Source organism: Notamacropus eugenii, chromosome 2, assembly GCF_028372415.1.
Source record: "Notamacropus eugenii isolate mMacEug1 chromosome 2, mMacEug1.pri_v2, whole genome shotgun sequence".
Taxonomy (NCBI): Eukaryota; Metazoa; Chordata; class Mammalia; order Diprotodontia; family Macropodidae; genus Notamacropus; species Notamacropus eugenii.
In genome coordinates, this window is record NC_092873.1 from 478,811,674 (window position 1) to 478,839,288 (window position 27,615).

Genomic DNA, 27,615 nt, shown 5'->3' on the forward strand with positions numbered 1-27,615 from the left:
CATGGGCAGGAGCCAAATAGGGTGGATCTCCTCCACACTCACAGGCTGATGGTTTGGGAACCAACCTAAAAAAAGTCATGCCCAAAACTGAAAGTAATAAAAATCAGCATAAAATAAGAGAAAATTAACCTGGTAACAGAAGTAGTCTATCAGAGATGATATGTAATGGGTTATTGATAAGACTGGAAGATCTCCTGAAAGTTGGTGAAATGTTACCAAGATAAAATAAATACCATAGGGAGGGGGCGGGGAAGAAGAGGGGTCTCAAGGAAGGCTGAACCAAGGAGGTGACACAGAAGCAAAACCTTGAAAGAAGAGAGTCCCCTTTCAGCCTGCTAGAATGCCTGAGATGGAAGATGGAATGTTGAGCTCATGGAACATCGAATAGGAATATTCAGATGGAAATTTGAGCATGTGAAAAGGGGTAGAGGGATTTCCCATGGTGTGGTAGGAAAAGCACTGGATGTGGAGTTAGAATATGTAGGATTTAAATCATATTATCACCTTTGTGACCTTGTGCAGGTCAACACCTCTCAGGAAAGTGAGAGGATCAGACTGACAGCTTTCTTCTAACTCAAAAGCTCTTGTCCTGTGAAAGTAAGATTAAAGCTGAATTCTAGAAGGCCTCAAATGCCAATCTAAGGTGTTGGCTTTTTTTTTTTTTTTAACTTAGAGGCAAAGAGGAGTCCCTGAAGTTTTTTGAGTATGAGATTTCATTGGCCATACCTGTGCTAAATTTTTGATCGTTTCTTTTGACAGTTGTATGAAAAATAGACTGAGGAAGAGAGAAATTGGAGGGAGAGTGACCAGGAAGAAGATTCATATGACAATTCAATGATCAGGTCCCGAACGAGGCAGGAGCCACAGAAATATAAAGAAAATGACAAATGCAGGAGCTGCTGTGGAGAGATCTGGTGGAACTTAGGAAATGAGTGAGTGAGTGTGAGGAAGGGAGAAGAGTCCAAATTGAATAAAACATGGATAATTGGGAGGACAGTCAGCAGAAATCAGGAAGTTAGACTGGCTTCAAGGAAAGAAAGTTCTCAAGTTCACTTTGGAGCACAATGAGTTTAAAGTGTCTGGAAAACAGGCTTCTTAACTTGTTTTGTGCTGTGGGTCCCTGGGCAGTCTGGCAAAGCCTACAGACCATTTTTCAGCATTCTGTTTTGAATGAATGAAAAAAAATACACAGGATTTACAAAAAAACCCAAAAGTTAGTGAAAAGAAAGATGTATTTTCCCCCTTCCAAATTCAAGGACACTCAGGTTGAGAACTCTTGCCCCAGATGGAACTATCCAGCTGACAAGTGGAGATGCAAGACCAGGCTTAGGGCTGGATATAGAGATTTGGAAGTCATCAGTTTAGAAGTGATAATTAAATCCATGGTGCAGATGAGATCACCTCAAAATACTATAGAAAGTTCAGGACCAACGAGAACTAAGGAAAGGCCACCAGGTTTAGCAACAAAGATCATAAGATCACAGATATAAAGCCAGAATCCCCTGGAAACCAACGCCTTCCTTTCACAAGTGAGGAAACTGCTCATAAAGGAGTTCAGTAACTTGTCCAGAGTCACACAGTCAAGAAGCATCTGAGGTAAGATCTGAGCACAGGTCTTCCTGAATCAAGAGCCAGTAGCCTTTCTGCTTCATCCATAGGTGTTAATCACTCAGCCAACTAGTGAGCTCCATGAAGCTCGTAACACTCCAGAGTGCTTCCTGAAGCAGATTAAAATGTAAATGGTAAATATTTAACAAAATTAATAAAAATACAATAAAACGCATGGGGTTTTCTGAGTCAATATGTGGCCTGGGATGCTTATATAGTTTCAGATTGTTCAGTCATTCATGACCCCATTTGGGGTTTTCTTAGCAAAGATACTGGAATGATTTGCCATTTCCTTCTTCAACACATTTTACAGATGTGGAAATTGAGGCAGATGGGGTTAAGTGACATGTCCAGGGTCACACAGTTAGTGTCTGAAACCAGATTTGAACTCATGAATCTTCCTGACTTCAGGCCAGATACTCTCTATGCTATGGCACCATAAAACAACAACCCATAAAACAACATGTTTGCAACATGTTGACCTAAATGTTTTCATTGGATCCTTATAACAACCTTATGAAATAATCACTAAAGTTATTATTATGCCTGTTTTATAGATGGGAAACAGAGTCTTAGAGAGGTCAAGTAACTTGCTTGTAGTCACAGAGGAAGTGTTGGAGACAGGATATGAACCCAGTTCTTTCTCAAATGAAAGTTCAGCACTTTTCCCAACATACCGTACCACTTTTCCACATGATTACAGAGATCATAGGGTGTAGGATGTGTCCAGGGAGGACCAGTACCTTTGGTGTGATGGCTGCTGAGCCCTTTTTGGGGCTCTTTCCACCTTTGGTGTCCACCTGTTCCACTTAACTCTCTCCTGTGACTCCAAGAAGCTGCAGGATGTGCAGCAGCCACACTCCAGTAAACCATTTCGGCAGATGGGCCAAACCAGGTTGAGGGTAACCAAGGGTTTTCAAACCCATTGGTGACTTAGGGGGGTGTCTACCCCAAGCATGTGAAGACTTCATCTGGTGGAATGGGCAGATGAGAACAACTTGTTCCAACGGCCATGAAGGCAGATGAAACAGGTGATGTGGAGCACTTAGAGCTTGGGTAGACACTGAAGGCACCAAGGTCATCCACTGCATCCTGAGTCATTGCCCAGCCATCTTGAATCTGTCCTGCCACTGGACTATGATGACTCTGGAGGAGAGAGTGAGGCTGACGACTTCATGCAACTCTGCCTCACTTAAATCCAATTGATGCATGAATCAAAAGACATCACCCATACTATTTCACTACTATGCTTCAAAGTCCTGTGGCAACAGGCAAGTGATGAAACAGTAGGTGTGGATACACTGGGAGCTATAGTCACAACCCTGCACACAGGTGGCCCAGGCCATAGAGTCATTTCTCATTGGAAGTAGCAGTGGGACTCGGCAGCCTTTTAAGGATCGCACTGCTCACCTCCTGGTGTGAGGAAGGTGGCTAGAAAAGTTTCCCTAAACACTGTCTGCTTACCCAACCCTGCCCTGATTACCAAGGCAGGCAGGGAATGAACTATGCAGTTGAAATACAAAAAAATGTACAAAATGTACGAAAACATCTGCAAAGATCATTTCACTCACCATTGGCACATGGAACATGGGCACACTAATAGACAACACATATCATAGTGATGTCATTTTGGTCCTCTTCGAAGACGAAGGACAACAACCACCAACAGAGATCCTAGATTTAGAGCTTCAAGGGACTTCATAGGCTACTTAGTCCAAACACCTTCATTTCCAGTTGAGGAAATTTACCCAAGGTCACAAAGATAACAAATGTCTGAGGTAGGATTTGAACTCAGATCCCTAGACTGTAGAGTTGGGGCTCTTTCCACTCTAGTTTAATAGAATCATGAAGCTGAAATGCCCTGCACATAGGTGTCCATCAATAAATATCCATCAAATGAAAGAATAAAATGTATCTCCCTCAATTGTTAGTTTTTATCAATGGAGGAACAGTGAAAAAGATAAAATTAGCAAATAATGAGAAATCCAGTCTCTTTGTCTGACATCAAGCTACATTCTTTGGTTTCAGGTTCCTGCTACTTTATTATCTTTATTCCCCATTCCCCATCTTAATTTATAGTTCTCAGAAGGAAAGCACAGTTTTCTTTTTATCTCTATATTTTTTTATTTCTGCTCTTTTCCTTCCATTTCGTTCTGGGGAAAGGAATGGTTAAATCTTTCTCTTTCATCACACACACACTCATACATATGCACATGTGTCTGAACTCCTAAGCACATGTGTGTATATGTGTAATACAGTTATGCACACCCTAAGACAGTCTGGGTCAGAACATGACCCATTGCTTTTTTTAACGACAAGGTTATTTTAGAAAAAACAATGTTAGCCCCACGCTAACTCTTTCCAGAAATCAGAGAGAAGATTGACTAGGAAGAGAAAATCAATGTATGGGGAGCAACCCCAGACCCTTCAGACTGGAAAGTCATTTTCCAATATCTGAAGACTTCCAGCGTAAACCCTGCAGAGCCAAGATCCCACTGAATTAGCACTTTGGGAGGCCCTGAAACTCAAGTCAGACCCAGGAGCAGCCCTGCAAAGTGCAGATTTCTTCTGGCCAATGTCCTTTAGCCCTGGCAGATAAGGGAGAATATTTGAGGTAAGAAGTCAATCTTTCTGCCTCATACAAACCCCTGTTAATGCAAAGATATACCCTGTATAAGTACATTCTCGGGAAAGACACTTCTCCATGATAGAGCATCCATTGCTCACTGCTTTGAGAAGCTCAGTTCAAAGTAGTGGCCTTGATGGCATTTTCAAACAGCTAATAAGGATTATCTTCACACAGTACATGTGTGCTGAAGACATCTACTTGGCAATATTTAATACAGTCTAACAGATTTTTTCGTTAAGAATCATTTTCTGTAACAGCAACATTTATCCTCACCTTAAGATGTCATGCTGGTAGAGGGCAGATTTTGTTTATACTTTGTGGCAGAGGAAAGAGAGGAACAAAGGGTTTGATTTGGCCACACACTGAGTTGGGGGAGGAAGGGAAGGAAGACGGAGAGGAGACAGGAATGAGGTCCACATCTGATTTCCCATCTGGTGTTGAGGACATCCTACTTTTCCATTGGAGAGCCTACCTCCTCAAAACATGGCAGAAAGGGGGTGGAACTAGGTTGCCATGGTAGTCATAAGCTAGGAAGGCCATTTCCAAGAGGGAAAGCAAGCTCCAGCTCAGGGACTAAATATGGTACAGGTTGAAACAAATGTTTCAACACTTAGCTCATCTAGTTTAGTCCTTGAAAAACTGCTTGGCCAGCTCAAAAGTGGGTGAACTGAAAGCTTGTCTCAAAAGTCGTGATTTTTTTTTTTTAAAAAAAGACTGTGTCTTTTATGATTTAGAAGTATTCACATTATTATCCACACCAAAACATCCTTTCTTCCTGTATTCAATCCCCACCCATCCCCAAATTTGTTTTTAGTTATATATGAAAACTGTAAGAATTTCAGAAAATTATAAAGGTTACAACTCAGATATAGGCATGTCTGATGAACTACATCAAGAAATGACTCAAGAAAAAGTGTCTGTTCAGATCTCAGTGGCTTGGGTAGGCAGTCCTCTGAAACCCAGACCTGGGGTTGACTCCAGGTTTGATGGTGAGAAGTTTTGAATAGGTTTTCTCTACAAAGTCCTACACAAAATTTCTGTTAGTGAAAAGTCTCTTACACTGGGACCTTCTCTTCCCACTCCCCTAGAGAATATTCCAGCCTAGAAGCCATGAGGCAACAAGGATCCCCTCTGACTTCAGGCTGATTCTATATCTTTGGCATTCCTGATATCCCATAAACTCCTAATGGAGCTTCTCTGTTCCTTGTAGGTGCTGTTGCTGCTACTTCCAGCAAGATGACTCCAGCAGCTTCATCAAGGGTGGACAATAGAGCTCTTTTCTTATATTTTACTATCCTGTTCAATGGCACCATCCTGAGGAGAGATGAAAAAAGAAAGGGATTAGGAAAAGAGACTGGGGAAATCTTGCCATTACATGTATGATTCTCCTAGAATATAAAGTTTAAGTTCCCCTGCTTTCTATTTGTGGCTCCCTCCACAAATATGGCGCCATCTTGCTTTTTTATATTATTTCAATTTTTGCCCAAGTCTGGTAGGGTGATAAGGCACAAATTCAGATAACTACCTTCACTGACTTCTGGTCTCTTTATTGTGAGTATTGTCTCGCTATACAATGCTATGACCAAATGCTATGACCGAAATATGCATCATCTTATTTACTGGTGATGAATTTCTGCAAATTTAGTCAGACTTGGCCATGATCGACTGACATAAAGTCTGTTACAAAGCTATATTTCACATAAGCTATATTTCAATATTTCTGTGATTCTTTAAGAATCTGTGATTCTGTGATATGTTTGGGCTACTAGCCATTTCTCATACATGAAATTCTCTCTCCCACCTCCACGTCTTTACACAGGCTGGAGCCCATGCCTTGAATGCATTTTTTCATCTGCCTCTTAGAATCCCCAGCTTCCTTCAAGACATACTTAGGTTCCTTCCAGTTGTTAGTACTCTCTGCCTCTTGAAATTGATTTATATTTACTTAAATACCTGTCACAACAGTAGAATGTTAAGACAGGGAAGCCTCATCTTTGTCTTTGACTATCTAGTGCCTAGCATTGTCCTTTGCACCTAGCGCATGCAAGATGCTTCTGAGGAGGAGGAAAAGACATCTTTTTAGAAACATTGGGAGGCTGAAATGGCAACTTTGTTCTTTGGTGATGGTGGTGGGGGTAATTTCTGGCTGACCATCTGCAAGAACAAGGATGTAAGCACTAACAAAGTAACCTGTCTAAGCAAGCAACACAACAAACTACTGAGCCTTGCACTGCAGGAACCTAAGGACTTATCTTTTCTTCTGTGGCAGAATATAAGGGTAATGCTAACTGGCTGCTTACCTGAAGCAGATCTAAAAAGCTGTATAAGCCAAGGCTAGGGCCGTGGAGTCTGAAACTGCCCCTAGGGAGCCATTTTGCTTTCCATGCTAATATATTTCTTTTCCCTGGACTCTCAAAGAAATCAGGTTAAGAAATTCATCCAACACTTAGTAAATGTTTGTTGTATTGAATTGAGTTGGAACTCATGTCACTCCCACGCATGTACACTATGTTCTGTCCATACTAGACAATTCTTTGCATTCTGGGTCGTGCTTGGCATTCTCACTGTTCCCTTTGGTCATTGAAATGCCTCTTATTCTTCGTTTTGCCTGTATGTATTTTTATCCAACTTTTTAAACCCAATTCAAATGGAGATAAGTACTATTATTATCCCTGTTTTACAATGAGAAAACTGAGGCAGACACATTCAGTGACTTGTCCAGGGTCACTCAGTTAGTAAGTGTCTAAAGGTTAGATTTGAACTCAGGTCTTCCTGATTCCAGGCCCAGTTCTCTATCTATTGTCCCCCAGATGCCACCATGTTGACTTGTTTTAGGGACAGGGGAGGAATCTCAAGGCAGCCAGGAGTGGCTTGAGGATAACTGAAATGAGCAAAGACCATTTCAACCAACCTCATTATTTTGCCTAGGTTTGTGCTGTTTGCTTTAGTGTCCCTGTATCGGAGATTTTGGGTCAGAAGGGACTGCTGAGTTCTGTTATGAGGAACTTGGGGTCTAGAGAAATTCAGTGACTTTCACAGTCACACAGCAAATAAACAGCATAACTGCAATTTGAATCCAGGTTTCCTGATTCCAAATTCCTTTCTCTTTGCATCACACAGATAAGTGGCCCCTCAGGGGATCTTTGTAGTGTCCAGCAAGACTCTCAGGATGTTCTGCCTCTGTCTTGGCACCTAGCTGCCTTGGGAGACACACTACCACAGTGCAGACTTGTATCTCTCATCTACCTTAAAGTCCATACTGTTGTATTCACTCAACCATGAAGGTATTACTAAAGTGTCTAGTCAATCACTGTCTGAGCCTCTAGGCTGGATCTGCTTGGACTCTTGCTGAAGAAGTGAGGGAGGAGAAAAGAATAAAGATGATGTCTATGCAGATCCAAACCCAACAGGAACCATTCTTCGAGGCTTAGATCAAGCCCCACATGAAAGTTTTCTTGAACACCTTAGTCTACTGTGACTGATCTGGCCTTTTATACCACTCATAAACTCACTCCCCCATTTGAGCCTCATTCACTACCTGGTATTCATATTTAATTTCTCAGGTCTGTCAGTTTTGGACTGGATCTGTGATTTCATCCTCACAGAGATCTCCAGTTTGAAGAAACTCCTTCTGATAAAGATTGGCACTTATTCTACAATTTATAGATTTAGAATCTGAAATTTATAGACTGAGAGGATTGAGAAGTTATGACCTCTCTAGGGTCACAGAGTCAGGATGATTCAGATCTAGGTTTGAACCTGAGTTTTTTGGACTCCAAGGCCAATTTTCTCTCCACTGTTCACAGCTGCCCTTGCATATCCATCATCCCCCAATTGTTCAAATATTTGCCTCATAAAGGTGCTGTAGAGATCTCTGAGCTAATCTCTAATACTGCAAATTGATTATCAAGAGTGTTTAAGAAATCCAAACATCCCTTACTTTAGTTAACTGAAGAGTCAGCAATGATTTTCATTATTACAGAATGTCAGAGTTGGAAGGGATCTCGGAGGTCATGTAGGACTATCCAAATCCAAATCATGCATCTGATCCATGATACCCCTAACCTCTTCTTGAAAAGCTCCAATAATGGGAATCTAAAACCCTTCCCCCTTATCCAGCTCTCCAAGGCAGAGAGTTTGGAAAGCTTTAATAGCTAGGAAGTGTTCCCTACTTTTCAGCCAAAATCTGACTACTTTTAACTTCTACCTGTAGATACTAGTTCTGTCCACTGGGGCCAAGCAGAAAAATTTTGATCTTTTTTCCTACATGTTGTTGTTCAGTTATATCTGATTCTTCATGAACATATTTGCAGTTTTCTTGGCAAAGATACTGGAGTGGTTTTCTACTTTCTTCTCCAGATGAGAAAATTGAGGCAAGCAGGGTTAAAGACTTGCCCAGAGTCACACAGCTAGTGTCTAAGTCTGGATTTGGTCTCATGGAGATAGGTCTTCCTGGTTCCAAGCCCAGTGCTCTATCCACTGTGTCACCTAGCTGGTAGTTTTTTCTACATGACAGAGCTTCAAATACCTGAAGACAGAGGGTGTATTTTCTTTATGTTTTTTCATTTCCAGGCTGTTTTCTTCAACTAATACTTGGATGGCATGGATTGTAGTCCCTGCAACTTGACTGCTCTCTTTTGGATGCTCTCCAATTTGTTAATGCCCCTTCTAAATTATGGTACCTAGAACTGGACATAGTACCGTAGTTATGACCTAACTGGGACAGGACATCAGGACCATCACATTCCTTACTAAATTCTTAAATAGCCACCTTGACTTCATAGCCATGTGGAGAGCAAAGGAATTGTGCTAAAAGACTTTTCTTCTCATTTTTCCCATGTGTGCAGTGTCTGCACTTCAGGACAGTTAGAGCAGATGCAATCTGAGAAGCCTTAGAAAGTGTTCCCTCCTCCATCCAACATCTCTCTAGAAAGTGTCCTTCCTTCACTGCCTATCCCCACTCCATCCAACATCTCCCTCACTTGTGCCTGAAATCTCATAGAACTGCTGCTGCCCATCAGCCCTAAGTTTTAGATTCAATTTTTTGGATGTCTTCTTACTCATTCCTAATGTTTCCCAAACTGTGAATCCATATATATTTGGTGGCAGCTGGGTATATCTGGGTGACTAGAAGAAAGATGAACCTGAGCCCAGGGCAGAACCACCTTGTGATGTCTCTGTTCCACCCTTACAAGCAGGTGTCAGGAGTAGGGAATTACTGAGGACCAGTTACTTTTCAAGCACCCAGGTAGAATCACTTTTGTGCGTGTAAAAACTCCAGAACCATGGACAAGGAAACAAATGGAAAAAAACCATCTTATCTTGTCCTTGTGAACCCTCTGAGAGGAACGACCCATTTCCCCCCTCTAGCAAGGCACAAGGTCAGAGAGGTTAGCACCTTTGTGATTTCACAATGGGGACAGTTTACAAATTTGTAAAGAAAATAGGCATGCAATAAAGGAGGTGTGTGATAAATAGCAATGTCCCCTATTTACCTCTGCATTGTAGGTTGATTGCATAGTTGGGGCTTCATCGGTGGTTTCAGAATCTGTTGCTAGCTGAGAATGTCCTGTTCCAGCATTGCTTTCTTGGTTGTGTGTTTTCTCTTGGTTGTCTGTGTTCTCTGAAATACCTGCCTTTTGCTCATTCTCTTCTTTGTCTTTTTCTGACTCAGTGGTATTGTCTCCTTCCTTTTCCTCAGGGGTATTTTGGGGCCTCTCCTCATTTGTCCCTGTGGCAGTACTCTCTTTCAGTGTCCCATCTTCAGGCCCTATGTTCTTCTGTCCAAGTTTCTCCTCTTCAACTCCTGTGCTTTTCTCAGATGTTTCCTCCATCTCTGAAGAAGGGTCGTCACTTGTCTTTTCCTTTCTATTCCCTGCAGAATCCACTGGAGATGTCTCCTTTTCATCTTCCTTAAAGCTCTCGCTTTTTTCCTCTTTATTATCTATGGCTCTCTGGTGTGGTTCTCCTTCATCATCTTCTACGGCACTCTGTTGTTTCCCCTCTTTATTTTTCACAGCATTTCTACATGACATGGCTTCTTCCAAGGCTCTGCTCCTTTCCCCTGGGTTCTCTATCATACTGCATGATCTCCTTAGCAGAGGTTTTTCATCAGACTCCAGCTTTCTCCTCATCTCTCTGCCCATTGCCCTGTTACCAGAGAGGGGAGATCCCAAGGCTTTGTTCTTGGATGTGAACACCTCATCACTGTCCTCTTCCTTGGCACCATTCTCCTGAAATAATTCAGTACCCCCCAAATCTCCCAGATCTACCCCACAGTCTGACTGAGACCGTCTGAATCTCCTGGAGGGAGGTCTCCTCTTTATTGACCCTCGTGTCCTCACCTGTAGGATGAAACCAACAGAGAAAAGTGTTATAACGTCTAATAATGTCTTGGTGTAGACATTGTTACCCAGTCAAAATAGCTTGGTTATTGTTAACTATCCATCCCTTGCCTTCTTCCTCCAGTGGATAGAGCACCAGCCCTGGAGTCAGGAGGATCTGAATTCAAATCCAACCTCAGATATTTACTAGCTGTGTAACCTGGGCAAGTCACTTAACCCCTATTGCCTCACTCTTCCCCCCAAAAAATAGAAGCTCACATTTCATGGTACAGTATAAAGAAGGATGAATGTAGAATCAAGGGGCCTTGATACTGTCCTGTGCAATCTGTGTGAACTTACAGACAAATGACTTTAACCTCTCTGGACTCAGTTTTCTCAAGTGTAAAATTTGAGGGAGGGGTGGACTAGATAACCTCTAAGGTCCCTTAAAGCTATTATTCTATTTCAAGAAACTTCATGGCAAAGCCTTTTGCAAAGGAAATGATTACTTTCCAATTTTTATCTATTTTATGTGGCAAGATGTCACCAAATTGAGTTTTCTTAAGGTAGAATATAGAATACTACTGCTGTCAAGGTTGGTGAATGGTACATGGAACTTATCTCTTTAATGAAAACTAGAAAGATCCATCAAGCAACTGTCCCTGCATAAATGACCCTATGTAACTGCAGTCTGGGAAGCTATCCTGTGTGCACAGATTCATCAGAACATTGACCATCATCTTTGGTTTTGGATGTCACTCTATCTAAGTAACTGGAGACAGTTTTAACTCCCCTCCTCTCCTCTTTTGGGGGGAAGTAGGAGGGCAGTCAAAGGAATGCATGTACAAGGGGAAGTACTTAGGAGGAAGTAGGAAGTAAGCAATCACACTCTACTACAGAGAGCACAATACTGAAGGGTTGGACACGTTGTACAAATGCCAAAGGTACACTCCACTAAGTCGAGAACTCACACAGAGTAAGAGCTCACAATGGTGGTCAAAAGAAGCAATACAAGGTCACTCTCAAGGTCTCTCTTAAGAACTTTGGAATTGATTGTGTGACATGGGAGACATTGGTACAGGACCACCAAGCATGGCATGCCCTCCTCAGAGAAGGTGCTGTGCCCTATCAGCAAAACAGAACTGAAGTAGCTCAAAAGAAATTCAAGATGCACAAATTTAAAGAATCCACCACAAAAGTTCACACGAACTATTTGTGCCCAACCTGTGGTAAATCATTCCAAGCTCTATTGTTCTGATCAGCCACCTTGTAACACATTGTGTTGGACACGTTGTAACTTGACTTTAACATAGTGATGTCATTTTGGTCCTCTTTGAGAATGAAAGACAACAACCAACTAAAGAAGTGAGGAAGGAGAAGGGATGAGGTAAGCAAGTAGGATCAAATATATTCTTACTATAGTCCAAGGCTAGTCACGCCACTGGTTTCTTATGCACCTCTGAATGGTTTTTGCTTTTTTTGATGTTCAAATTCTCCCCGGGAATAATAGTGGGACTTGCAGACTTTCTGTCCAAATCTAAGCTAAATCAAATGCTCATCAAATGCCCTTTTAAAAATCATATTTTTCATTAATAGCTTTTGTTTTTACATCACCTTCCTTTCCAAATAAATCTCTCCCCTCTTCCCTTCCTAATAAGGCATTGTTTATAACAAAAAAGAATAAAAAGCAATTCAGCATAACTGGTCAACACTTCTATCATGTCTGATTGTATACAATAGTACATATGCATTTTTCCCCACATCTACAAGGAAGGGAAGGAACTTTACCTTTCTCAGGTCTTCTCTAGTGTCAAACCTGGTCACTGTAATTACCCAGCACTAATTTTATTTGTGCATTCTTTCCATTTTCATTGTTGTAATCATCTGTAATTATTGTGTATATTGTTTTCCTAAAATGTGCTTGCTTCATTTTGAATCAGTTCATCGAAGACCGCCAATCTTTTTCTAAATTTTTCATAGTCATCATTTCTTTCTAAACACAATAATATTCCTTTGTATTTATATACTATAATTTGTTTATCCGTCTCCCAGCTGATGGCCAAATGGCTACTTTTCCCCAGAGTACAAAGCTCTCTGTTGGACTTGAGACATACCTTATTGTAGCAAGGTAGATGGCTGCCTTCAGGGGGTTGGTCAAAGCTGACTGGCACCTCCTCTGATTCAGTGGACCGGGATCTAACACCTGGGCTGCTGGGGGTGGAAGGTGGACTATGAAATGGAGACACAATGGCCTTTAATCCAGGACTTTTAGGTGAAGCCCCTGGCAACAGGGCAGCAGGATCAAAGGCTAAATTGGCCTGTGGAAAGAAAATGAGGAATTTCATCGTAGGCTGGGGAGAGAGCCCTTCTTAGTCTGCCAATCACCTGGCAGAAGTGACTACAAGCAAGTTCTATGTTTGTTTTTCATAATACCGACGAGGAATTAAATGTCCATTGGTTCTTTATTTGATGTGATTTTTTCCCCCTCTCACCCATGTTCCTACCCCATCCAGGTACTAGGAGGCAGCAGCGTGGACCTAACAAATATTGTTTTCCCAATAAACATTAAATTATAATGTCAGTGGCTCCAATCAGGGGTTGGCATCTACTTACCACTAGTGTATAAGGGGCCCTCAAAGCTTTAAAGATGGTCACCCTCTTCTCCCTAGACAGTGCCAGCTGCTTCATCTTTCCCCAGTTTAAAGGGGCAGGGAAGTAGCAGAGTGGATTGTAGCATAATCCACTTTGAGTCAGAAAGACTTGAATTCAAATCCTATCTTAAACACTTAATAGCTGCCTGAAATAGGGCACTTAACTTTCCTTAGCCTCAGTTTCTCCATCTATAAAAGGGATAAAAATAGCACCTCCTTCCAGGATCATTGTGAGGATCATGTGAAATAACCTAGATAAAGGGCTTTGCAAACCTTAAGGCACTTTATAAATGCTAGCTTATTATTATTATTAGAGTGATGGGCATGGCACCCGTCAGAACCATCCCTGGACAGCAAACCACACATCACATCACCTCCAGTGGAAACCTTTATACAAGTGATAACTCATTAAAAACAGTCTTGAAGATAAAAAGAAACAATTAGAGGGAAGAAAAATATAACAAAGGAGCAACTGGAATCTGAAGGCTATGTGAAAAAAGAGAGGATGCAAGGGTGGGGGAGGGCACTGTTGCTCCAAAATCAGCCCTAGTTCTGTGCCTATAGTCTTTCTTGGAAGGTTAGATTAGGGGGGATTATTTGTTGTGAGTATTTCAGATCAGTTTTTTTTTTTTTTTAACATCAACTCCTTTACTATGTGGCAAAGAAGTTTCTTAGACTAACTATATTATCCTATGTGGTATATCTTTTTGAACACCCTTTAACCTTTCTTTTTTGACCACTATGATTTTATTAATACAGAGAACTCTTCAAATTCTCTCTAAAAACTAGCAATTACTCTGTAATTCATAGTTTCAGAAACTTGCTCAAGGTACTGAGAGGTTAAGGGACTTGCCTAAGGTCACACAGCCCAAATGGCAGAGGGAGGGCCCCAAACTAAATCTTTCTGACTTCCCTATCCATTATACCACTCTGCCTCCCTTTAACATCATACCATATAATTGTCGTAGTGTTTGTAAAATTGATTTATTTCATTTAGATCACTCACTCTGTTATAAAAGCCAATACTACACAGTGCATCAAGATGTCCAGAAAAATTTCCCTCAGTCTCGTGAGATAATAGTACAAATATTATTATCCCCATTTCAAAACTAGCAGATGAGAATTGAGTCTCAGAGAATTAGAGGGATTTGCTCATGCTCACATAGGCTGGTAGCAGCAAAACTGATATTAGAATCTAGTTCTAGTTGATTTCAAGTCCAAAATTTCTTCCATTACCACCTCAATTCATTATCTGTGGATTTGTATGGTTGCATGATTCCACAGTGGAGTTTTGAGTTTGCTTTCATTTGCTTGCCCCCAAAAAGCTTAGAAGAAATAGTACACCACTGATTCTTAAATAACCATTGAACATCTTTGATTTGGACACATCCTGGAGCAAGTCAGTTAACTTCCTCCCTATCTCTTTTCCTTCTCTCTCCACTCCTTTTCTCTCTCTCTCTCTCTCTCTCTCTCTCTCTCTCTCTCTCTCTCTCTCTCTCTGTCTTTCTTTGTCTCTGTTTTTATTTCTTTATCTGTTTCCCTCTTCTTTCTTTTCCTTCCTTCCCTCCTTCCTTTCTTCTTTCCTCTTTCTTTCTCTCTCTCTTTCTCTGTTTCTCTTTCATTGTCTCTTTCTCTCTCTGTCTCTGATTCTCCCATTTTCTTTCTTTGTCTCTGTCTCTCTCTTTGCCTCTCTCTCTCTGTGTCCATCTCTGTCTGTCTCTTTCTCTCTGTTTCTCTTTCTCTCTCTTTGTCTGTCTCCCTCTCCCTTTTCCTTCCTTCCTTCCTTCTTTTTTTCTTTGTCTCTGTCTGTTTCTCTCTCCCTTTCTCTCTCCTCTCTGCCTCTGTCTGTCTGTCTCTCCTTAATAATAGCTCACCTTTATAGAGTGTTTTAAGGTTTTCCCAAAGTGCTTTCCTCACAGTGCAGGCTGTTGTTGTGAATGGAATGGTTAGGAGTCACTCAGAAATTTAGCATCCCTTCATACAGATCTCCCTCTATCATTCTGTGTTAACCACCATTAGCACAGGCTGGAGAAGTTCCCTTTCTTTGGGGTGGGGAGACAATTTAGTCATCAATTAATTAACAGTCACTAGAGCAATAACCAGGGTGGTGGTGAGGGCATGCATTTAGTGCAGATGCTGACAGTATTTTCAGTCCGTTATCAGTATAGGAGGTAGCACCTAATTAGCAATGAGTGGTTAAAATATCAGAAGGTCAAGTCCTGTGCACCTCCTCACTCCCAACACATTCTGAGGCTGTACCTCATATTGGCCCAGTCCACCCTGATACTGACCCTCTCTCCCCTCAGGGCGAGAACTTCTCTCATAGCCTCCTTTTGGTATCTAACCCACCCAATTTGAACTGAATTGTGCTGCTTTCCCTGGCACAGAAATTGCTAGTTATAGCTCTGATGGTTGTATAGGTATCATAAGCAAACTATTCATCAACAAGGATTGGGCCAAAGGAGGAATGTCATCACCCTAAAAATAAAAACTAACCATTGGGTGATGGTAATAGAGTAGGAAATGCAAATTTCACTTACCTGTAGCTTCTCAATCAAAGGGGAATTTTTCACCTTGATTTTGGGAGGGTGGCCCGCATTGGGTGATGGTTTCTATAAATCAAATAGACCAAAAAAAGCACTGTAAGAATGAGGACAGGGAGAATTGCTTCTGGATGGAACCCACAAGCCAGAGGGGAAATAATAAGAAAAGTGCTGTTGTTTTCATTGCTTTGTTTCAGAAGACCACCCGCCTCAAGCAGATGTGAGCTCAGTCCCTTCGTCTCTAGTAAGACCACCTGGGTCTGAAAATTAGAGAAGGACTTTCTAGCTGAGGAGACACTTCTGCCTGGAAGAAATGAAAATCTCTGTTCTAGTCCTTATTTTTCAAAAAGGTGGGTTAGCTAGACTATGAGTAAGAAGGGCAAGGTAGAGAGTCTCTATGGATATATTACTGAACCCCACTCTGAATAAATCAGATTTTGGGAAGATATATTTATAACACCTTGGTGAAGTCAACCAATGACATCTAGATAATTCCACACTCTAAAACACTGTGTGTGTGTGGGTGTGTGTGTGTATTTTTGATCCCCATTTAACAAAAGAGGGAACAGAGGTTGAGCTGTGACGCTAATGAAATACCAGGTCTAGACCAAGGTCTAGAAAGTATCAAGATGGGTTACAAAACCGCATCTCTTGACTCCAAATCCAGGGACCTCTTTCTACTAGGCTTTGTAGCCACTTGGTTGAACAGTAATGGTTACCTAGTCAAGTCAACGAGTACTTAGTAAGCACTAACTATATACCAGGAATTGTGCTAAGTGCTAGGGATACAAAAAAATGCAAAACGAATGCTGATTTTCCTTCTTTCAATACTGTGTTTTACTGTCCATATCCTTAAGGCCTGCTTGGTTTTCAGTACTTATTTAGAAGGCCCTGAAGGACTACCCATGGAATATGTGGAGAGAAGCAACCAAAGATGGCATGTCCCTGGTTCTATTTCCCCCTTTTGGTCCTCAATACCCAGTGACCCTGCAGTAAACATTGCTGAGTAAGGGAAGGACTAAAAAAACCCACACATACATACATACATACACACCAAAACCAAAACAAAACACGATTGAATGGAATTAAGTTGAAAAGGAACTAAAACTGAAATAAGCAGGAGCAATGGTGCCCAGAAGCTGACAGCAGATGGCAGCATTTTCTTTCACAAGTTTTTCAACACAAGGCACGTACTGTAAGACATTCCCAGGGGTGAAAGGACAAGGGGGGAAATGGCTTGATACAATCATCTTTTGCTGGTCCTCAGGGAGGTGAAATCTGAGTTTTATAAGTGCCTTGCTGTTCAGTGTGGCTCATCAAGAAACAGGAGGGTCATGTCAACATCACCGACTTCTGAGAGGAGCTCCTTCCTCCATCTCTTCTCTCCTTTCTTTCCCCCTTCTTTCTTTCCTTCTTTTCTTCCCTTTTCCCTTTCTTTCCTCTTTCCTTCCTTTTTTCTTTCCTATCTGCCTTCCTCTCCTCCCCTTCTTTCCTTCCCTCCCTCTTCCCTTTCTTCCCTTCCTCTCTTCTTGCCGCCTTCCTTCCTTCTTTTTTTCTTCATTTCCGCTTCTTCCCTCCCTTCTTTTCTCCCTTCCTTCCTTCCACCTGTATTTATTAAAGTGCTACCTACACAGAAGCCAGTGCACTAATTATGGAAGACACAAAACAAAAACAAAATGACATAGTCCCTGATTTCAAGGAATTTATGGTCTAATAAAGGGATACATCATGCACACAAATATGCAAACTTATGCAAATGTATACAAATTACTTTCAGAGGACACTAACAGCTGGAAAGGCCTTGCTTTAAAGTTGTAGGTAATAGCTGGTTAATATTAACTTCAAGGGCAGCCTTGAAGGCAAAAAGGACTGAACCCAGAAAGAAGCCAAGCATTCTAAGAGGCGGGGAGAGAATGCATTTTGGAAACTGAGAGACTGCCTATGCAAAAGCATGGAGGTGGGAGATGGCCCTTCAAGTCTGGTGAACAGAAAGTTGACGATTTGTCTGGAACACAGAACACATCAAAGGGAATAATATGAAATTCCTCCATCTCTTGCCCTCTTAGAAGTCACTGGACCTTAGAGACCTCCAGCTTAATCCTTTTGTTTGACAGATGAGGAAGTCACCTCCAAGAGATAAGAGTCAACTCACCCTAAGTCCCCGAGAGAGCTGGTGTCAGAACCAGGACCAGAAGGCAAGTTTCTTCTCTCTACTGATCAGCTAGCTAGCTGCATGGGGTTATGGGTGTTAGGACAGTGAATTTCTGCTGAGGCCTGTCAGACTGATGAGGACACCATAGGATCTCTGCCTTCAAGTACTGAGTTCATAAGAGCCAGTAGTTATATACAAAAGAACTTCAAAGACCACCTGATCTGACCCTTTTGTTTTTACAAATGAGGAAACTGAGGCCCAGGGAGTTCAAGTAACCTGTCCAAAGTCAGGCAAAAACCTGGATCTTTGGACTCCAAAGTTAGGACTTGGCCCAACCCTGCTCACCTTCACACTTATGCGCTGCCCTCTTTCCTGGTGTTCTGCTACTGGTAACTGTTACCAGAAGCAATGAGTGACATAGGAGTGCTCTGGGGGGTTCAAATTCCTTTGCTGGTTCCCTATGCCAGACTGCCTGTTTAAAACTCCTTGTCCAGCTTACTTTTATGTGAACTTCAAAGTCCTTAAAGATGCTAGGCAGAGGAACCTAAATTGTGCATCCTTCTGTTAAAAAAAAGACTCCCTTCCTTAGCCAGTCACTTGCCTTTCTATCCAAGAGTTTCATCCCTGCTTCGCTGAGCCCTTGGCTACTCCATTAGTAATAGCTGGGAACTGGGACCAATAGCCAAGCTAGGAACAGCTAGGTGGTGCAGAGGACAGAGTGTTAGGACTTGGACTCAGGGATATCTGAGTTCTAATCCAACCTCAGACACTTACTTGCTGTGTGACCCTGGGCAAATCACTTAACCTCCGTTTATCTCAGTTTTCTCCACAGTAAAGATAATAATTAGCATCTGACCCTCCGAGGATTGTTGTGAGGATCCAATGAAGTAGTAATTATAAAGTGCTTAGCACAGTACCTGTCACATAGTAAGCACTACGTAAACGTTAGTGACGATGATGATCTCCTTCATCCCTCTCCAGTCTCCAATCCTTTCTCTCCAGACTATCTCCATCATATTTTCTCACCCTGGAAGTTTGCTCTGCCCCTCTGGTCCTTTCCTCTGATTGGCTGGTTGCTCTCAATACCTCCATTTTAAGGAAAGTATCCATGTCTTCATTCCTCTCCAAGGTCTATTTTTTACTCTGTAGACTCTTTCCTCCATTCCCTCTCAGAGTACCTTCTCCTTACCTACTCCCCTTTTGATTTTTCAATTCCTTCTATCTTCCCCCATCACAATGTTAGCTCCTTGTAGGCAGGGACCGTCTTTCCTTTTGCTTGTATTTCATTTCGGGCTCTTAGCACAAGGCCTGGCACATCATAAATGCTTAGGAAATGTTTGTTCATTTGAGTAAGACACTACAATGGGGCAATCTTACTGAGATATGCTCTCCCCAGGCTTTTTCATCCTATCTATGCTATTAATTTTTCTGAATAATTTTTCGGGGTTCATACCTAGAATACCATTGATATAGAGAGCTCCCAGTGAGAAAACTCACCATACCAAACCATGAGAAGTTAATGACTTGCCTAAGGTCCCATGGGTAGATGAAGCAGTGGATAGAGCACCAGGCCTGGAGTCAGGAAGTTCTGAGTTCAAATATGGCCTCAGACACTTACTAGCTGTGTCACCCTGGGCAAGTCACTTAACCCTGTTTACCTCAGTTTCCTCATCTGTAAAGTAAACTGAAGAAAACCAAGAAAACCTCAATGGGGCCACAAAGAAACAGATATGACTGAAACAACTGAACGATAAGGTCACACAGTGGCAGAGACAAAATCCAAACCCTGGTCTCTCAAGCTGTAGTCCAGTATAAGGTGGTTGATCCCAATCAAAGCTTCAGGCTGGATGGAACAGGTATGATCCTATAGAACTGAACTCCCATGTTGACTTTATTTGCTTGGGGCATTTCTGGTCAGGTGAATGAGTCAGGGCTTGTTGCTAGTGGGAACATCACAGGGGAGATCTAAGGGGCAGCCTGTGGCTCCCTGGATATGGTAGAATCATTACTATTAACTAGAACTAGACAAATAACAACAGGTGAGTGTATAAGTAGTAAAGGCTATTATTAGCTCTCTCTGTGATATCAGAGCCTTTATTATGTTGGTAGCCAGTTATTTATATCCTTGGCATTCTTCCAGCTTTTCAAAACCATGGCCAGTCTTAAAAAAAAAAAAAAGATACAAGCAGAGCCCTTCTAATTCTATTATTATGATTATAACCTCTGACACCAATTTACTACTGTGTATTAATATAGTGTTTTCCCTTAACTGTTCTTTTCAGTATAAGATTGAAAGTTTTTTTTCCTAGTGCTACTTAAGATGTGAAAATGGAGATGAAACTAGCTCTCAACTCTTAAATACAATACATCCTCGCTAAGACCAGTCAGGTTCCATCTTGTGTAACCTCAGTGTTATAAAATGCATTTACATAGAAGAGTTTGTGATATAGGACTCTGTTCTGTGCCTTCTCCACCCCTAGCCCATCACCTTCAAAACTCCTTAAAAAGATGTATAGCAGGGTAGGAGAAGAAAGGAAGGGACTCAGAAGTTCTGGGAAAAAAAGTTTCCTTTCTATGAATTATCTATTGTACTATGTATGGGTTATGTTGATGTTTCTGGGCTAAAGACCATGGCACCTTGATGCACACTGGTCTCCTATGTATTGCTTTACACAGAAGTAGACACCAGTCCCATGGGCAGAACATCCTTCTGCTTCCGGAGTGACTCAAGTACCATCAGCTTTACTTACCTCCTCACCATTCTGGCCCATCTCTATCTTGGGGGGGAACAGGGAAAGGGAGCAAGGTGGTTTCCTTCTTGTTGGTTTATTGGCTGGTGGCTGGAGAAGGGGCCGACAGACACACAAGAGAGAAAAAGGGAGAGAGAGAGAGCTAGTTAAGTAACAAAGAGAAAGAGGAAGGAAGGGAAACCCATCCCATACAGTGTCCAGGGATATCTTCAGCTAGTGCAGGATTCCTCTTGAGAGTGGATGGAAGAGAGGCAGAAGATCAGGCATCCCTGGAAGTTCCCAAGATTTATATCTCTATAGAAAGTCCTATTTAACCATTTAGCCATTTTAAACTTTTAATCTCTTCTTTCCTGTCACTTTCCTGCTGATGGAATTCTCTCCTTTTCCTTCACTTGAGATGCATCCACTTTTAACAACAGCTCAAGATAATACAGGAGTTGACCCTTTTGTATCTGTCATTTCTCTCACCCTTATGACAGTTCCACCAGGGCTAGAAATTATCAACCCATTTTCCATATGGGAATACAAGAGCAATGACAACCTGACATGTCTCATGTCAAACCTGCTGTCTCTTAGCTTCCATCTCCCCTGTTTCCCATCCCTTCAATGAGTCCCCAGACTATAGGATTCAGTGATCTTACCATTTCTTCCATCTTTGCAGAGTATCATGGCCTAGTGTAAATTAAACAAGATTGGAGCATCCCATCTCGAAAGCTCAGCCATAGAAGGCTGAATCTCCTATTCAAACCCACTGGACTCTCCCTGTATCTATCTGAGATCACTTCCTTCCTTGAGTTTTACTGACTCTCTAACTTCCTATAAAGTAGCCTCTCTTTGGCCTTTTGTTCATCACTAAATTCCTAGTGCTTCAGCAGCTGTCTCCCTCACTCTTCCTGCTTGGCCTCCATAGCATGGTTACCAGCTCAAGATTTCCTAGACAGAAGGCCCTTCTGGAGAGAACAAGGGGCAGATTTCGGTTAGTACAATGTAAATATTAATTAATGTTGAGGATGAGAATGAAGATAGAGATGACCTTGTATTAGAATGAATCTAATTTTCCATCCCCCTAGTAGACATATGTGATTTACAGTCAACACAATGTTTTCTATGTCTCTTCCCCAACAGGGTCACTAGGATCACACACCAGACACGCACCCACACTCTTGATTCAGACTAAACTCTTTCCTGGGTTTTCTTCTCATCTCAGAGATTTACTTTCCTCCTCTTCACCTCCTCTCCTACCTAGACCACACTGGCCTTGACTCTTCCTTCTCGCACCGAAGTTGCCGTATTTCTGAATTCTAAATTGATTACTCCTCACTTACCTCCTTAGCTGAGATAGCTGCTGCCTGTTCTCTGAATCGGCCTGCAAGCTGAGCCACGGATGGGGATGCTGAGTTGTCAACACCGGCATTATTATCTGCCGGCCTTTCCTACAAAATTAAAGAAAAACAAAAGCTTAATCAAGTACATATCACATTTTGACTATGTGGCCAGCCCTGGGGGAGACACTGATGAAGTGTCAAGCATGGTCTCTGCCCTCAGGATGCTTACAGTTTAGTTGCGGGGAGATGAATGATGAATTTTGTTAGCATCTTGCAAAATGCTTTGGAGGTACTCTATGTGACAACAGGCTTACTGACCTCCCTGTTACTACCTGCAGATTTACCGTGAACTCTATTTTTAAAACAGAAGTGCACCAAAATGAGATTGAAGCTAAAATCAATCAATAATAGGAGAAATAAATGTGAATTACTTACTCTTAACTATTAACTATACAGTATGTGCATGACAATATAAAGCAATAGACCAGGTGCTCAGAAATGGTCTTCTGGAAAGGACTTAGGAATTGTGCTGAAAAAAAGGGGGATGAGTGAAGGACCAAAATGTCCGTATTTTAATTTTTAGCACAGAGATCCCAGTGGTAGGCATATGCTCCACAGACAGGAAGAACAGTCTTAGTCATCAATCAATAAATAATCAATAAACATTTATTAAGTCCCTACTAAGCACTGGGGATACAAAAAGAGACAAAAGACAGTCTCTGCACTCACGAACTATTCATAGCAGCATTTTTTGTGCTAGCAAAGAAAAGGTGACAAGGTAGATATCCACTGAGTGGGAGTAAAAAATTGTGCCACATGAATATAATGGAATATCGCCACATTATATTAAATGATGATTATGAAGATTTCAGAGAAACATCTGAAGATGTCTATGAACTAATACAAAGTAAGCAAAACCAAGAAAACAACATGTACAAAGACTAGAATAATGTAAACAGAAAAAAGAGAAAACAAATGTGATCTTTAAAAAGAGAAGAGTGGTCATCAATGACATTTATGATAAAAAATATGCAGAATGAGAATGGCAAACAGAATCAAGGCAGGTAATTCTCAGGTTAATTCTTGAGAGGTAGTGGTTCACTATTATTATTCACTCTCCTCTGACTAGATAGCTTGACTTGGAGTCAGGAAGACGTGGGATCAAATCCTGCCTCAGTTGCTGACTAGCTTTGTGACCCAGATAAATCATTTAACTTTTCAGAGCTTGAGTTTCCTCATCTACAAAATGGAGGCAGTAATTCTACTTACCTCACTGGGTTGTTTGTAAATATGAAATGAGGTAATATATATTACGTGCTTTATAAACCTTAAAGAACTCTATAAGGGCAGGTTATGATCGTTGTTCCTAAAATCAGGACTTGGACCTTTTCCCACCAACCTCCCCTTGATTTATGAGCTGTAATTCCATAGGGGCCTTTCTTTTCTGTGTATCTGACACACAACCTCCCCCTCCCCCCCTCACCACTATGGGTCACAACTATTTATCGAGGAAATTATGAAACTATTCTTCAATCATCAAAGAAGCTCTAGAACTATGCCATCATCCCATTAACTCCCTTTGTGACCATCAGCAAATTGCTTAACCTTTCTAGGTCTCAGGTTCCTCATCTGGAAAATGAAGGGGCTGGACTAAATGACTTGTAAATGGTGATCAATTCATTAAGAACAAGTTATATTGAATTAACCTCATCTTTTCTTTACGATCCTAAGTGATGAAGTGAACTTTGAACTGGGAAGATCTGTATTCAAATCTAGCCTGAGATAACTTCCTGGCTGTATAACCCTGGGCAAGTCACTTAACCTCTGTTGTCTTAGTTTTTTCATCTATAAGATGGGTGATAATAATAACACCTAGAATCCAGGTTGTGAGAATAAATTGATATAATATTTTTAAAGAGTTTTACAAATCTTAGAGTAATATATGAATGTTAAGCTATTATAATGATTATTATCCAAGATGACCCAAGTAGTATGTACCAGCACCAAAATTTCAACCCAGGTTCTCTGATTCCAAATCCAGGACACATTCCACTGCACCAAGCTGCCTCCATGTCTGTTAAGTGGCTCCTCCTAAGGTGGCTGCTATGATGAGGATGGTGATGAACTTGGCACATCAGAGAAATTACAAAGATACAATTTCCTTGTGAACAATATGGAAAGGCATGGACTCAATGACAATACAGTTAGGTGAGCTTGGAATTGGGGAAATAACTGGACCAAACTAGAATATTAATTGATGGCCTAATGTCAACCCTTCCAATCTATAATTAAAAGAATCATGCATCTAGTCATCTCCTAGGACTTGGCTAACATTTTAAATAATATATCTGTAAACGTTTCTTGTAATCAGTAGAGTTAATCATTCCCCCTTTTATAGAATACTGTTCTTGACTGAGAAAGAGATGCCTAGTAAGATCCATCAACAGTTTTTTTCTCTTCTAGTCACAAATTCCTCCAAATTCAACTTAATTAATTTCTTGTTTACTTAACGTCACTTGCATAATTAGCACTGTGCCATGGTGACAGGAGATGCAGACTAGTGAAAGCCATGGTCCATCCTTCCAAGAGTTTAAGATATTGTTGACGAGATAAGATGTATCTATCTTAAAACTGCTAGAGAAGTGTGCAAAGCAATACATGATTAAGTGGTGTTGTTCAGTTGTTTCCAATACTTTTGATCACATTTGGGGTTTTCTTGGTAGAGATACTAAAGTAGTTTACCATTTCCTTCTCCAGCCCATTTTACAGATGAATAAACTGAGGCAAATAGGGTTAAGTGACTGCCTAGTAAGTTGTCTGAGGCCAGATTTGAACTTGGGAAGATGAGTCTTCCTGACTCAAAGCCCAGCTCTATCCACTACACCACCTAGCTGCCCCAACATGATCAAATACAAAAATGTATAATTCAAACAACAGATATTATGGGATGTCAAATAAGGGAAATAGCTTCTTTAGCTCTAGTACTCTGCCCCTTAATAGCTAGGAGGACCCATCAATCTCCCCTATTCCTCTTCTCCATTGCTCCTTTAAATGTTGTTCAATTAATAGATTTTCTTACTCAGACTAAAAGTTGCCTCACCCATGCCCTTTCTCCCCAAGGAAGGCAGTGAGTTCTTCTTTATTGGATGTTTTAATCAAAGGCTAGATGACCACTCGCCAAATGTGCTGAAATGGGAATTCTTTTGTCAGGTTGAAGTTGGATTTGATGACCACAAAAGTTCCTTTTTGCTCTAAAATTCTGAGATTCTGGCATTTGTATCAAAACTCGAAAACAAAAAACAAAAACCATCCTTCACAACAGAACCACAACCTAACTGCTTTTGTGCCTCATAACAATCCAGTGAAGTGGATGTGCAGGTGGTATTAGTCTCATTTTACAGATATGATTATTGAGATTCAGGAGGTTGAAATGACTTCTAAGCAGACATAACTAGTAGAGAGAAGAGCAGGAATTTCAACCAGACTCTCCATGTCCAGCACCCTTCCCACTACATGACAAAATAGGAGATTGTCTAACATTAATAGAGCTGGAAGAGATCATTTTAGAGGTCATCTTGACCAGGTAGTCAAGCCAAGGATATTTCCAATCCCTATTAGTGCAGCTGCCTCTGGGGCTGAGCACAACACCTGTTTAAACAACCTCACACACCAAATTAGGAAATCCAGAGATTAATATCCTGTCCTCTCCGAACAACAAGGGGAATCGATGTAGTGAGGAGGTTATGCTTTGTTGAGCTTCCCCATGGCGAAGGCACTGGACAGATCAGTCTGTCCATCTCTCTGACTCCTTGGCTGTCTACTAGATCTGCTAGCCTACTACTATTACTCACCTAGTGCTGGCACTGCATTTACCTCTGCCTCAAAGGCGCCAATCACTAGCCGCTTGAGAAGGCTCATTCAGCTAAAAATATGTCCTGGAAGAGAATCCAAAGCTCCTCCCCAACTTCCCCTTCTTTGAAGCTGACATTGGCAGGTGGCTAGCTGGGAGGGAGAGGGAGAACTGTGGGGCCCATGGAAGTGACTTAGAGCCGCGAAGACAGGACATGGAGGATAACAGATTAGAGGAAGAGATCTCCAGATATTGGAGAATCATAGACCTTAAGAGTTGGAAAGGATATTAGTGAGCACCCAATCCAAGCCCTCATTCCACTGATGTGGTAAGGGTTTCAGAGAAGCTAAGTGAGCTAAATAACTTACATGATAAATTATTTAGTGGCAGAGAAGGGAATCACAGACTCCCAGAATTTCAGAGCTGGAGGAGACCTTGTTGTTATACCTCACTCTTCATGACCCCATTTGGGGTTTGCTTGGCAAAGATCCTGGAGTGGTTTGCCATTTCCTTCTCCAGCTCATTTTACAGACAACACACTGAGGCAAAGAGAAGTTAAGTGACTTGCCCAGGGTCACACAACTAGTAAGTGTCTGAGGCCATTTTGAATTCTGATCTTGTGACTCCAGGCCAAATAACGTTATCTACTACACTACATATCTGCCTCAGTAGAATCGTTACATGTTACTAAGTAGGAAAATGAGGCCCAGAGGGGTTGGGACTTTGCCAAACTTAGATCTTCATGGTAGGGCACAGAGACAACACCTCCAATTATTCTGCATAACTGTTTTCATCTCCGCCGTTATCACATTTGCTTCCGTAGAAATTAGCGAGTGATTCTTCTTTAGCACTGGTCAGGGTCTCCACAATTCTTATTATTCAACCCTAAAAAATTCATTCATGTCTTACTATTCTATATTGTGGACAACTATAATTATTATCATTTTCCTGCTGGGTATGTGGAGGCACAGAGAGGACAAGTGATTTGCCAAAAACCACATAGTTCAGACAGAGAGAGTAGGGGGTGCATCTCAGAATTCTTCATTACTTGTCCCCTGATAACTTATCCACACACATTGCTTCTTTTTCACCTCTTGATATAGTGATATACAGGAGATGCAAGGTCCTTGGTACAACCTTAGACTAATGGCCCAGTTAGTATAATGGTGTTCCTGGCTCCTTGCCCCTACAATCTTCTTAACCTTGACAGGCATACATACAAAATTAACTGTGATGTGCAGACTTAGCCCCATGTCAAATTCTCACCTTAGTCAAGGCTGAGCAAGTGATCTCAAAAACCTTCTAGTTCCTGGCTTCTAGACTTTAAAACCATGCAGTCTCATCCTGGAACTTGTCTCAGAGCCTGAAGCCTCCTTATCCTGGTATATCCAACTATCCGTGTGGCCTTCTCAACCTGGAATATCCCTCTATAAGACTTGCCCTATTCTCCCATTGATGATTTTCTCTTGGATCTTCCATTTTGTGTAAGGGCCCAGGCCAACCTTCATTCCTCTCCTGGCCCTGTGAGGCCTAGTACCTCACTTTAAGTGAGTACCTGAATAGGTCTCCCATTGCATCCTGGGCCATCTCCAGTCATCCTGATGAATATCTGATCACTGGATCTAGATGGCTCAAGAGAAGAAAATGAGGCTGGTGACTTGCACAGCCCTCCCTCACTTAAAACAACGTCAACTGCAAGTCATGTCATCATTTCTCTGACGTCATGGTCTTCTTCGAAAACAAAGGATGAACACGACAATAACAATCTGGCCTTGTTCTTGGCT

The 27,615-nt window shown here is 41.5% G+C and overlaps 1 protein-coding gene across 2 annotated transcripts in view; it reads right to left on the reverse strand.

The window, feature by feature from the left end:
• Positions 1-3,707: 3,707 nt before the first annotated feature.
• The window catches only part of RCSD1 (RCSD domain containing 1), an 83,283-nt gene continuing 59,375 nt past the window's right edge, over positions 3,708-27,615 (reverse strand). Inside the window, exons 2-7 of one of the 2 annotated variants that reach the window (XM_072648737.1) lie at positions 21,982-22,089; positions 20,657-20,746; positions 15,752-15,823; positions 12,675-12,878; positions 9,733-10,581; positions 3,708-5,551 (exon numbers count right to left, since the gene is read on the reverse strand). In XM_072648737.1, the coding sequence (XP_072504838.1) occupies positions 5,519-5,551; positions 9,733-10,581; positions 12,675-12,878; positions 15,752-15,823; positions 20,657-20,746; positions 21,982-22,089 (1,356 nt within the window). In that variant the 3' untranslated portion in view covers positions 3,708-5,518. The remainder of the gene's footprint in view (positions 5,552-9,732; positions 10,582-12,674; positions 12,879-15,751; positions 15,824-20,656; positions 20,747-21,981; positions 22,090-27,615) is intronic. The other variant, XM_072648738.1, reaches the window with a different exon arrangement.